The sequence below is a fragment of the Gobius niger genome (assembly GCF_951799975.1).
Source record: "Gobius niger genome assembly, chromosome: 19".
NCBI classification, from domain to species: domain Eukaryota; kingdom Metazoa; phylum Chordata; class Actinopteri; order Gobiiformes; family Gobiidae; genus Gobius; species Gobius niger.
In genome coordinates, this window is record NC_136870.1 from 6,288,206 (window position 1) to 6,301,089 (window position 12,884).

Genomic DNA, 12,884 nt, shown 5'->3' on the forward strand with positions numbered 1-12,884 from the left:
AAGGCAACACTTCAGGCATGTTTTTAATGCGGGAATGACATAATAACATGGTGTAAAGCTTGAAAAAGTCCATTTTGCATAACACCCCCCCTTTAAAATTAAGTATTTTCCTCCCCCTACCTGTTCCAGCCATGTCCTTATGTGTAGAATGAGCCCAGACCTGTTCACCACAACTGCCTCTAAAATCCTGCACTGTCACTCAAAAAGTTGTTAATTTTGGTCCGAAGTGCCGTCATGCACGAGCTTAATATAGAAGCCGCAGTTACGCGTGAGACCTGAGGTGGCAGTAGTGAGAATAAAAATGTCACTGCAGATTCAGGACCACTGCCACAATGCTACCGCTAACAGCCACAAACAACCACAGCTTGATCACTCATTGAGGACAACTAATGGCAGTTCCTTGTTGCAGCGCTGTCATTTAGCTTTTACAGAGTCCTACTAGTGTTTATGTCCTTTACAGTCCGAAAACATTATGCAATAGACCTCACTGCGTATGACATCAAAACAAACCCCCGAGGCCTACTTTTTGTAATAGCAATGCAATGTCTCAAAATCCAACTCCAGCTAGGCTTTTGACGAGGGAACGACATTGTAATATAAATATATCATCTCCTTGTTCTATCATCCAAAACAGACTTGGAGTTGGTGTTATGAGCCATTCATGCATGTTTGAGTAATCTTTGAGTCTTCTGCCGCAAATGTTTTGGTTTTTCCATACATTGCTGGTGCGGTTACCGTAAAAAGGTCCTCTTGGCCTCGTTAATGGTGGGCTCGCTGTCGACGATGTCCGTGTGGTTACTCAGAGCATCTTCAGGGAACAGCTCCTCCTCTTCTAAAACATCATCTGTGAACACGCAAACACAAGAATGAAGGGCCTGCCAGAGGACACTACGATTCCATGGGAGAGGCAGTAACTTCAGAAGAATGACCAAAAATCTTCGAACGATGAATCTACATATTTATTAATGATTGTGTCATAAATAAGTCATAAATATTCACAGATATTCAATTTGAAAGGAAGCTTCAGAATGCTACCTGAGCATTGGGTTAGCCAGACCTTACCATTAGCTTCAGAAAGATACGTAAGCGTTGAGTTAGCCGGACGCAAAAATATTCTTCCTAGGATAGTTACGGTGGACATTCATCATCCAATCAGAGACTAATTTAAGATTAGGCACCAGAGCACTATCCTTAAGGTTAGTGGCTTGGGCAGGGTCAGGGTTAAGCTGATTGGTTGATATACGTGTGACGTTTCACTCTCATGACTTGTGACTGGTTGATCTACCAAACCATCCTAGGAAAGGATAGTTGGTAGATCCTTCCTAGGAGGCTAGCCGGACCTTACTGTTAGCTTCAGAATGCTACATGAGCGTTAGGTTAGCCAGACCTTACCGTTAGCTTCAGAATGCTACATGAGCGTTGGGTTAGCCAGACCTTACTGTTAGCTTCAGAAAGCTACGAGAGCGTTGAGGTAGCCAGACCTTACCGTTAGCTTCAGAAAGCTACGTGAGCGTTGGATTAGCCAGACCTTACCGTTAGCTTCAGAATGCTACATGAGCATTGGGTTAGCCAGACCTTACCGTTAGCCTCAGAATGCTACATGAGCATTGGGTTAGCCAGACCTTACCGTTAGCCTCAGAATGCTACATGAGCGTTGGGTTAGCCAGACCTTACCGTTAGCCTCAGAATGCTACATGAGTGTTGGGTTAGCCAGACCTTACAGTTGGCTTCAGAATGCTACATGAGCGTTGGGTTAGCCAGACCTTACCGTTAGCCTCAGAATGCTACATGAGCATTGGGTTAGCCAGACCTTACCGTTAGCTTCAGAATGCTACATGAACGTTGGGTTAGCCAGACCTTACCGTTAGCCTCGTCCTCCTCAATGATGTCCTCCAGGGCGTAGTTGCGCAGGAACTCAGCGAAGGCTCCGTTCTGTTTGAGCAGGTCTTGGTACGAGCCCATCTCCGACACGCGCCCCTCCACCATCACCATGATGTTGTCCACCTGAGGCAGGAAGCTGATGCCGTGGGTCACCAGGATACGGGTCTGCGTGACGAACACATGCAGGAAAGTGATTTAGACTTCTGAAGCTCATGTTTGCTATTAGGTGAGGGTTATTTCTCACAGACAGTGAGAGACTTCCCACTACACAGGAGGGGCCTCACCCAAACAAATGGAACAGACAAAATTGACATTATTTTTAGAGCAGTGATTTTCAACTAGTGCTGCTTCAGAACCTACATTCAACTTATACTTATGGTAAACATTTGCAGTTTGTCCCCGTCTTAGCTTGTTTAATATCAACATACAGCATTTCCCCACCGTTGGGCAAACGTTCTAATACTATCAAAACAATTCAGCGTCAGTTGTTCTAGACAAAGCCCCAACACTTCAGTCAAGTATTTCAACAGGTGTGTAGATTGCCGATATGTGCCATCATATTTCTCAAAATCATCAGGGGGTTAGAGGATTTACTTTATGCTGGAGGGCCGGAAGGAATGATGCTGTAACACTGGCCCTATGTTGGAATAAAATCATATTGCACTCAGTGAGCTTGTTCTGAACAGCCCACTAGAGGGAGCACTTGGTTAGGGGGAGTAGATTAGGACCCCACTCCATTTCTAGAAAGTACACTGTAAACTTGAAATAAGTACAATTTTCCTGAAACATATTAACACCCGCCTTAAACGAGCACATTTTCATCTTGCCACTTTATTGATTTTTTGCTGCACTTTCACCGCTCTTTCTACCACTTTTTGGTGCATTTTCATCCTTGTTTGCTTCTGGTTTTCGTGGCTATGTTGACACTTTTTTCAAAAACCTTTCAGGTTTGGGTAAAGCCAAAATGGAGAAAATGTGCTCGGTTCAGGTAAGGGTTAAGAGCTTAAATTAAGTTAAAATAAATCACCACACACAAAACTAGATCCAAAACCTTAATTTACTTCAAGCAAAACCGATGTAGTTGTAGTGTAGATGTAGTTGTGTTGTCTTAATTTAAGATACTTTTGCAGTGTCGGACTGAGAATTCTGCTTAATCAGCGCTACAAGGGAATTTAAAATTGTTCATTCTCATTTTTTCATCATTACTATTCTTTTATAAACACAAACAGCTTCCAAATATGATGCTGAAATGAGATTATTTTCCTCACGATATGACATTTTCTATTTCCTCTCAATTACAAAAAACACTTGGCTGATGTAGAAGCTGTTGCTTACGTTTTTCAGATCCAAAGTGGCAAAATGAAGTTATTGTTGAGCAACAGCAAAGCATTTACCTCAGAATCAAAATTCCCAGGCCACACGTCGACTATCATTGTCATTACACAGATAATATTAGTTTTGAACCGCTTAAAATAATAATAATAATCATATTTATTTGAGTACTCTTACATTCTTATCTAAAATCTGGATCTTGGGAGTCACTGCGTCATATCGAAGCGTTAAAAACACTGAGGTGCAGCCTGGCTTTGAGTCCTTGTATCTGCTGCATGAACTGTCATAAAAGGACAATAAAAGCTGCTTCTCATCTTTTCAAACATTTTGCTCAACACGTAAAGCATTTGCATCCCGTTTTAGCGTAATTGTTTCGAATCTTACTGCGCGTGGTACAACAGAGACCAGGAGAAAAACCCTCCTGGACCGAGCCTCACCTTGCCCTTGAGCGCCCCCTCTGGGCCGATGAGGTTGTCGAAGATGTGCTTGGCCACGTGCGCGTCCACCGCAGACAGAGGGTCGTCCAGCAGGTAGACGTCCGCGTCGCTGTACAGGGCCCGCGCCAGGCTCACCCGCTGCCTCTGCCCGCCCGACAGGTTAATGCCCTGGACAGCATTCAGTCATCGTGTGATTAGTGTTGGGAGGCAACAAGTAGCGGAACGTGATCATGGCACATGTTGGATAGACTACAATAATAAGTAAACAAAACTGCAGGAAAATGCCTCTTGCCGCTACTTTGAAATAACAACAGCGTTTTCCAATAAAAAGCAATTTTTCAACATGAAATACAGTCTCACGATATTGCAAATCAAAATTAAAAGACAATATACAGTAGTGAACTTGGCCGGACAACAAACACCCATTTACACATTTATTTTACTTATTGGGAGCAGAGACTGGGAGAGAGCGCTGAGAAAATGAGCCGAGGTCAGTGAGTGCAGAGACATCGGATCCTATATCGACGTTTTTAACTAGGAAACTGATAAACATAATAGGAAAGCCCTGTCATCATGAGGAAAAGAACTTGTTTTTGTAAAGTTGATTGAATTTGTTGTCCAGGCCCTGAGGCGACAAAACAGCCCCACACCATGATGCTCCAGCTCCAGACTTCACAGTGAGCATGGGGTTTTGATGGTCATGTGCTGTTCCATTTTTCCTCCACACATGATGTTCCGCCCAAAATATTCATCTTTGGTTTGCGGAAAAGCAGTTGGATGCTCCACAGCAATACTGGCAAAATATACTGTGGACTGATTAACCCAAAGTTCATTTTTTTTAGTGGAACTCAGTGTGGAGGACAAATGGAACAGCACGCAGTGTGGGGCAGGGAGAATAATGGTGTGGGGCTGTTTTGTTTCCTCAGGGCCTGGATGTGCTATCAATGGAAAAAATAAATTCGCAAGTTTATCAAGATATTTTGCAGAAAAACCTGAGACATTTACAACAGCATGTGAATAAGTGAGTACACCCATGTATTAAATATCTGTCTGACTCTTCTTTTGCAGCAATAACTGCTTTTCTGTAGTTGCAGATTAGGCGCTCACTCAGGATGAATCTTGGACCGTTCCTCCTCAGAACTACTGCAGTTCAGTGAGATTCAGGGGGTGTACTTACTTATTCCTCCCTCTCCTGTGAATGTTTACATGTTTTGGCCAATAAAAATATGATAACATGTAAATGTTTGGGTGGTATTAGTTTCAGCAGACACTGTTTACTCATTCCTATGATTTTAAAGGAATAGGCCACCGTTTTTACATACTAAGATATGTTCTTACCTCACTTTAGACGTGTTAATATATCCCCGTCTGGTCTTTGTCCGTGCGCTCTGCCAGGCAAACGGAGCACATACGCAGCCTCTCCCACATGTCACATAGCTCCGAAAAAGCTCACGATAGAAGCTACCAAGCTCTTCCACGTGTTCCCTATTTAAATAAAGTTACGTGAAGTGTTTTCATGCGAAGTATATTTACCCAGAAATGTAGCATGTCGATTTTATAAGCAAATAAAAAGGGGGACTATATTGTGAGGCGTAATGATACGAGGAGTAAAACGTCCGCGCAGTAACTCCTAAAGGTTATTGACGGAAGTGAGCGGGGGAAGTCTTTAGGAGTTACTACGCGGACGCTGTGCTCCTCGTATCATTACGCCTCACAATATAGTCCCCCTTTTTATTTGCTTATAAAATCGACATGCTACATTTCTGGATAAATATACTTCGCATGAAAACACTTCACGTAACTTTATTTAAATAGGGAACACGTGGAAGAGCTTGGTAGCTTCTATCGTGAGCTTTTTCTGAGCTATGTGACATGTGGGAGAGGCTGCGTATGTGCTCCGTTTGCGTGACAGAGCGCGCGGACAAAGACCAGACGGGGATATATTAAGTCGACTAAAGTGAGGTAAGAACATATCTTAGTATGTAAAAACGGTGGCCTATTCCTTTAATGAAGATCAGACCATATTTTATGACCAATTAAACAGTGTGCTCACTTTTTCTTTCCCACTATAGTTTTCGATGGGAAAGCTGCACATTAACAACTCAAGTGACTGGAGAGGTTTTAATGACAACCTAGAAGGTGCAGTTACACGTATGACCTGAGGTGGCAGTAGTGAGTATAAAAAAACTTGCATCGAGCCCCTTTAAATGAACCAGTTCAAAGGAAAACTGTGTCTAAAAAAATGTATTGATTCAAACGGCAAAGGGCTTTATGGGTTGGAATAAAATGCTATAACTAGGGCTTGTCACATTACGGTGATGGTGGGTCCCTACGCCACTTGAGAACCCCTACTATAGACTAAAGAACCAATGCGGACCGCTCAAACCCTGGTCGCAGTCAAAGCTGCCTAAAAAAAACCCCAGCCGTGTCCCGACTTTTAGCACTTCTGCAAACTGACAGCTTCTGTACCTTCTCCCCGATCTCAGTCATGTCCCCTCCCGGCAGCACCTCCAGGTCGGGGGTGAGCGCGCAGGCCTCCAGCACACAGCGGTACTTGCACTCGTTGAGGGCCTTCCCGAACAGGATGTTGTCCCTCAGGGTGGCGTTCTGTATCCAGGCCTGCTGCGGGACGTAGGCCACCGAGCCCTGAAGGGGTGGGAAAAAAAAACACGCTTAGGCTGCTGCCACTGTGTGCTCATCAAGAGGGGGCCTAAAATCACTGGTATAGATAGAATCAGACTCTCACCCGAACAGAGACGTCTCCCTCCATCTTCTCCATTTCCCCCAGCAGGGCCGAGATGAGCGAGGACTTCCCACAGCCCACGTGTCCCACCACGGCCAGCAGAGAGCCTTGAGGCACCATCATGTTAATGCTGCAACACAGAGAAACAAAGCAACAGCCCTCGGTTTGAATCCTCACTGACAAGTTTCATATTACCCTAAATCAACTTACTAGATTTACCTCTTGTCAAATCAAAACACTCATTTGACTTCTGCTGCTATGCATTCCCTGTACTGGCTGGCAACATTTGTCTTTTGCTTTATTTTAACCACTTCACCTCGTTCTCTCTCATCCAGCCTCGGTTTCTGTTCATTTTCGATCACGCTAGACATTTCAGACAGATAGCTACCTCATAGTAAAGGCAATTTGAGCACTGAGATGATTAGAATGAGCCCGGCGAAGGTGCGTACAGTACACAGATATGATTCTACTACTACAGCTATACTATGAGTGTATCTGCCTGCTAATGCTGCAGCTGAAACCCGCTCTGTAGACACTAAATACTCCAATACTCACAGTGGGAGTATTCATGTCACGCCTTTGATGCCTTCATCTGGTCTTTAGAGTGGAAGAAGTCGAGGCGAATTGACTTTTGTTTGCTTTGCACAACAAGCAGTGTGTTCTTGGATTTAGCATATTTTTTAATTTTTATTTGGAGGGCTTGTTTACTCTGAATAGATGCAACTTCCTGGTTAGCATCGTTGTTGTTTTTTACTTATTATGGGCTGTCGAACCTGCTCTCCATGTCTCCTGTGTCTTTATTAATTAGCAATATATATTCATAATTCAGTATTTGTTAAAGTAATGTTGGAGAAATGGGAGAAAGTTTCGTTTGTTTTCCCCCTCTGGCTGCTTCGTTCATTGATCCATCCAGTCAAGAGTTGGTGTGATTTCATATTGGTGGAGAAAGATGGCAACAAACAACCCGACTAACTAGTGCTAGGTAGGTGTAGCTTGTACCTGTGCAGCACAGGGGGGTCCTGTCTGTCCCATGTGAACTTGCCGTTGATAACTGTCACAGTGAACTCTGTGGAAAGAGGAAGAATTAAGGCATGTCTTCAGAAAAGGTCTTTGCATTTTTACACCATTGGTAAGTTAGTTTTGGGGGATTTTTACTATTAATAATATAGTTAGATGTTGTTTGTGTAGGTTCTCGGCCGTCGAGGAGCTTTCCATTGTATTAGAGATTTAAGGCACTGCTGGTGAATACGGGGCTAAATGTGGTGGTATCTGTTGCTAATGCTAGTTTTCTGTCATTTTATATGTTCATATAAACAGAGAAAAAGAAAAATGGCTAAAATTGCCGATATTTTCAGCGACGAAAACCAATTAATAGATAGAGCCAGATTTAAAATGATGTTTTTATTTGGTTAAAGCAGTACCAAGTAACTCTTGCCCCTAGAGGCCATAAGCGCAACTGCAGGTGTCGCAGCATGTTGTGATTTTTTACTTATTAGTTGTCCGTGAGAGTAAATACTACGCTGACAGAAAAGATGAACGGACAGAGGGATATTGTACATCCAAATACACAATGGAGATCATTTTTTGCACTCAAACCTGGCTGTAAATACTGTTTAAGTGGCGCTAGCCCACAGTTAGCTTTGCCCGTTAGCTTCTTCTTCGTACAAGTGTGTATTGGTGGCTCCGGTCCGGTGGCAGTCAAGCTGCAAGTGTGGTTTTCTGGCCAGAGACACCAGGGAGAGATGAAAGACCCTCCAATCATCCCATTAACACTTGTATTACCCCCACAGGGACAACTGAAAGGATTTACTAAGGTCAACAAGTTACTTAGTATTGCTTTAATGAATTTACTTTCCACTTTACAATATTTACCTAAAGCAGATTGTGTCCAATGTGTCCATAACTCGACCATGAGAAAGTGCATCTAATTTATATAGAAAGATATAGTGTATATTCGAACCTGCGCCGGGGCCTTTCTTGTCCACAGACTCGGGGTCCAGCTCATCGTGACTCAGGAAACTTTGGATCCTCTTCAGTGAAACGCTGGCCTGGAAAAAGGTCAACAGTCATTTTTAACAAACTTGAATGTTTGTTTTTAGGTTTAGACAGTATTTAGTCAAGTAGTATGCTTGTTTTGTTTGCTTTGGGGGAGCGACTTATGAGAAAGTGAAGTGATTTTCAAAAATCAATGCAGCAGTGAATTCTCTTAAGCAGACAGATCGAGATACATTAGGCACGGACATTATCAATGTATCAGCAGCAATACCAAGTGTATTAATCAATCAGGGACCACCGCAGTGAGAGAGGCACAGTCTGTGAGTTTGTTGTATTTTTATACCTCTTCCCCACACTTAAAAACTGCTTAACTACTACAGTTAAAGCCTAACTCATAATGGACAGTTCTTTACATACTTCCCTTATTCATTGTTAAGTAGTTATTTAGTGTTAGTCGCACTTAACTAATGGATTGTTCATGATGAATTAAGTGTTAACTCATCATTTATTAAAGGGATATTTCAGGATTTTTGACATAAGGCCTCATTTCCTAGTTAGTGTTGCTGATTTCTGTAGATATTGTTTTTTGTAGTTCATGCAGTTCTTGTATTTGAAGAGTTTCGTGGCGCTAGGCTAATGCTAGGCTAGCGCATGTCTATGGTATCAGCTAGCCTGCATTAAAAACAGTGTGACACGCTCCACAGAGCACCTGAGGCAAATCACTTATAACACCAGACGCCAACGATATAAATGTCTGTGTCCATAGAATATTTTTTGGAATAAAACTGACCTCGCATCACATGAATGATCGCATTTTGAGGGACTATTTTCTAGCAGATCACTCCGCCGCCGCATAGCTTATACAACCATGAAGCTGATGCTGCTCAAATACAAGTTATTTTAAATGCAAAATGATTAAAATGACTCTATCGACACAGACATTTATATGGTTAGTCTGGTGTTATAAGTGATTTGCCTCAGGTGCTCTGTGGAGCTGGTCACACTGTTTTTAATGCAGGCTAGCTGATACCATAGAAATGCGCTAGCCTAGCACTAACCTAGCGCCACGAAACTCTTCAAATATAAGAACTGCATAAATTACAACAAAAAAAAATCTCCAGAAATCAGCAACACTCTGGATAACTAGGAAATGAGACCCTATGTCATAAATCCTGAAATATCCCTTTAAGGCTAAAAAAGGGACAGTTTTTATTTAGTGTATTTATACAATAGACAGGACGAGTACTTTTTGAGCGGCTCCGTTAACCCTCACTTTAACCGAAAACATTTCCTCCAGTTCGGCATTACCCAAATCTAAAAGCTTCATGAAAGAAAGAGTCAAAATAGCAACAAACAAAAATGTGACAAAAAACCAACAAAAACAGCATCAGAACTAAGAAAGTGACGACAACCTGGCAATGCAAGGACAAATCTTAGCTTAGGTAGCGTAGGTCTTAGCTTTCAAATGAGGCCTGTAAGCTCTCCAGTTAAGCAGCTTTTAGACTTGGGTAAAGCCGAACTGAAGAAAATATGTTCAGTGGGGGTTAAGAGGTTAATTGTTATATAGCGTTAGCCGTTAGCTTCAAGACAAAACACCCTGATGGGCAGGAAGTTGATGAAAGACAGTGAGACGCCGTGGTTTGGATCGGAATATCCCAATTGATGCATACAGGAGTGACTCACGCATGTAAACGGGTTATTCCAAATGTTTCAAAACCGGAATATTGACCATAACCCGATTATTGATGGCATATAAAGCTCTTCCTCGTCTTCTCGATTATTTCACTTCGTTGTTCCAGCCCTGGTATACATTTGATCCATTTCTCCTGCCTCACAGACCTTCTTCCAGGCTTGTATATTGTGTTTCCGTGCACACACACATTAGTTTGATTTCTGAAAAGGTGGAATGTCCGCTTGTACCTGCACCAGGCTGCTGATGACTTGGGGCAGCATGTTGAGGGGGAAGCGGAGGATGTTGAAAAGAGACAACGACACAAAGGCCCTCTCGGCGTCCAGAACGTTTTTCTCGTCCGACGTCACATACACGGCGAACGTCGTCAAGGCAACCTGCAACCACACAATCATACTTTACTCAGGGACCATTTGGGCAAAAAGAGGATCTGCTTCTGGTTGGTTGGTAGGAGTGAAGCAAGAAAAGTTCAAAAGAAAATATCAGAATATCAGAAATGAATAAAAAAAAAACTATATATATATTTTGCTGTGATTCAAGTGCCATAAGACGAGATGTTTCTTCACCTTTGAGCTTCCCCAAAACTTGACTGAAAGTGTATTCTTATAAGGTCTACAAATACAATGAGCACCGGCACTTATTACCAGGGCAAAGGCTTACCATGAAAGGGGCGCTGGTCCAGGCCATGGTGGACAGCGCTCCCAGGATGGCCGTCTTCCGCAGCACGTTCAGCTCCTTTTGTCGGATGGCCAGCACCTTCTGGATGAACGACTTCTCCCAGGCGTACAGCTTCAGCACTTTCATCCCGTTCAGGATCTCGTTCATCAGCTTGATGCGCTCGTCTTTGTACTGCATCTGCTCCACCTGCCGTCCACAGAGGAGACGCCGAGTTATCATATAGTTATCCGATATTTGAGTTTCTGAAAGTACCAACAACCAGGGGCGTTGGACTGGGGGGGGCTATGAAAAGCGCCCTGAATTCCATTTTCTGAATTTCCTCATAATTGATATGACAATTGAACAGAGCAGCCCACTTTGCTCCTTTTCTTCTCGTTTCGTTATATGTATTGTCACTGAAAGCCATCAGATCAAAGTGAAAATGCACGATGGCTCGTCCCATTTAGTCTTTTCCACCTTTTTAGAACAAGAATTTTTACTGACAATACACTTAAAGGGATATTTCAGGATTTTTGACATAGGGCCTCATTTCCTAGTTACCCAGAGTTTTGCTGATTTCTGGAGATACTTTTTTTGTAATTCATGCAGTTCTTATATTTGAAGAGTTTCGTGGTGCTATGCTAGCGCATTTCTATGGTATCAGCTGGCCTGCATTAAAAACAGTGTGACCCGCTCCACAGAGCACCTGAGGCAAATCACTCACAACGCCAGACTAACCATATAAATGTCTGTGTCCATAATAATTTTTGGAATATAACTGACCTTGCATCGCATGAATTACCATATTTTGAGGGACTATTTTCTAGCAGATCACTCCGCCGCTGCGTAGCTTATACAGCCACGAAGCTGATGCTGCTCAAATATAAGGTGTTTTAAATGCAAAATGGTTAAAATTACTCTATCGACTCAGACATTTATATGGTTAGTCTGGTGTTATAAGTGATTTGCCTCAGGTGCTCTGTGGAGCGGGTCACACTGTTTTTAATGCAGGCTAGCTGATACCGTAGAAATGCGCTAGCCTTGCACTAGCCTAGCGCCTCGAAACTCTTCAAATATAAGAACTGCATGAATTACAAAAAAAATATCTCCAGAAATCAGCAACACTCTGGATAACTAGGAAATGAGGCCCTATGTCAAAAATCCTGAAATGTCCCATTAAAGGTAGGCTTCAAATACTAAGAGACAATTTCAGGCTTGGCTCTTTTGTTCACCTTAAGGTTAGCCAAGGTACCGCTCCACGTCCAAGACACGTTCCTCGAAGACGCCTACAGTGGTTTGGGGTCAGACTGGGACACACTGGAGCTGCTGGGAGATGGAAGTCGTCCCCCTCCGGGTGAAATGGAGAGACGAATGTTTACGGTCCTCGCTGCTGCCGTTGTTGGAGCTATCACGAGGACAGTCTACTATCACGCGATCTCCGGTCAGTGTGGCTGTGTGAACTCAAGTTTTTTTCGAGATGGAGGGTGAATTTATAAATACCCTGCTACGTGTGGCCTAAATCTCAAACGGTGTTGTTCTCGCGCCCTTGACGACATCTCCAGCTCCTACACACACCAAATTTGACCGTTGTTTTTGAAGGATTTGATGATATCTAATTTCTGCCTATATCTATTGATCTGGAATAGAAATCTCTGTCAGTAATCGTTCCTATTCACCTGCAGTGTCTCGCCTTACTAGGTTATCTGATCAAAACTAGTGGCGGCAGTAGCAGGGGAATACCTGGAAGGCTCGGGTTTTCATGGCGATGACAGCGTTCAATGGGATGAGGAGGATCATGACGGCCACTCCGGCGAGCACGGACGGGCCCAGGTTCTGGAAAACAGGAACAAGGACTTTACAATGCACACCCATGTTTGTTTTCGGTTAGTATGAAACAATTCTCGAGGTGGGTTACATAAGACATGGGTCATGTTTCATGTTCTCACCTGCCAGAGGAAGTAGAGAGCCAGCATGATCTGTATCGGGGCCGACCACAGCATGTTGAGGAAGGTGGTGAGGTCCATGAACCTCTGGGCGTCCACAGACATCAGGTTGACCACTTCCCCCACGGTGGACGAGCGCTTGGCGGCGTTTGTGATGGCCAGGGACTGTGAGCGAGACACGGTCACTTCTCCAAACAACTTTAGGC

General features: G+C 43.3%; 1 protein-coding gene across 1 annotated transcript in view; it reads right to left on the reverse strand.

Moving 5' to 3' along the window:
• Window positions 1-12,884, reverse strand: part of abcc3 (ATP-binding cassette, sub-family C (CFTR/MRP), member 3) — a 79,367-nt gene that overhangs the window by 24,284 nt on the left and 42,199 nt on the right. The window contains exons 10-20 of the mRNA XM_079577942.1: window positions 12,682-12,843; window positions 12,476-12,568; window positions 10,739-10,942; window positions 10,309-10,455; window positions 8,354-8,441; window positions 7,393-7,459; window positions 6,397-6,523; window positions 6,120-6,296; window positions 3,651-3,818; window positions 1,863-2,046; window positions 736-844 (exon numbers count right to left, since the gene is read on the reverse strand). Coding sequence (XP_079434068.1) covers window positions 736-844; window positions 1,863-2,046; window positions 3,651-3,818; window positions 6,120-6,296; window positions 6,397-6,523; window positions 7,393-7,459; window positions 8,354-8,441; window positions 10,309-10,455; window positions 10,739-10,942; window positions 12,476-12,568; window positions 12,682-12,843 — 1,526 coding nt within the window. The remainder of the gene's footprint in view (window positions 1-735; window positions 845-1,862; window positions 2,047-3,650; window positions 3,819-6,119; window positions 6,297-6,396; window positions 6,524-7,392; window positions 7,460-8,353; window positions 8,442-10,308; window positions 10,456-10,738; window positions 10,943-12,475; window positions 12,569-12,681; window positions 12,844-12,884) is intronic.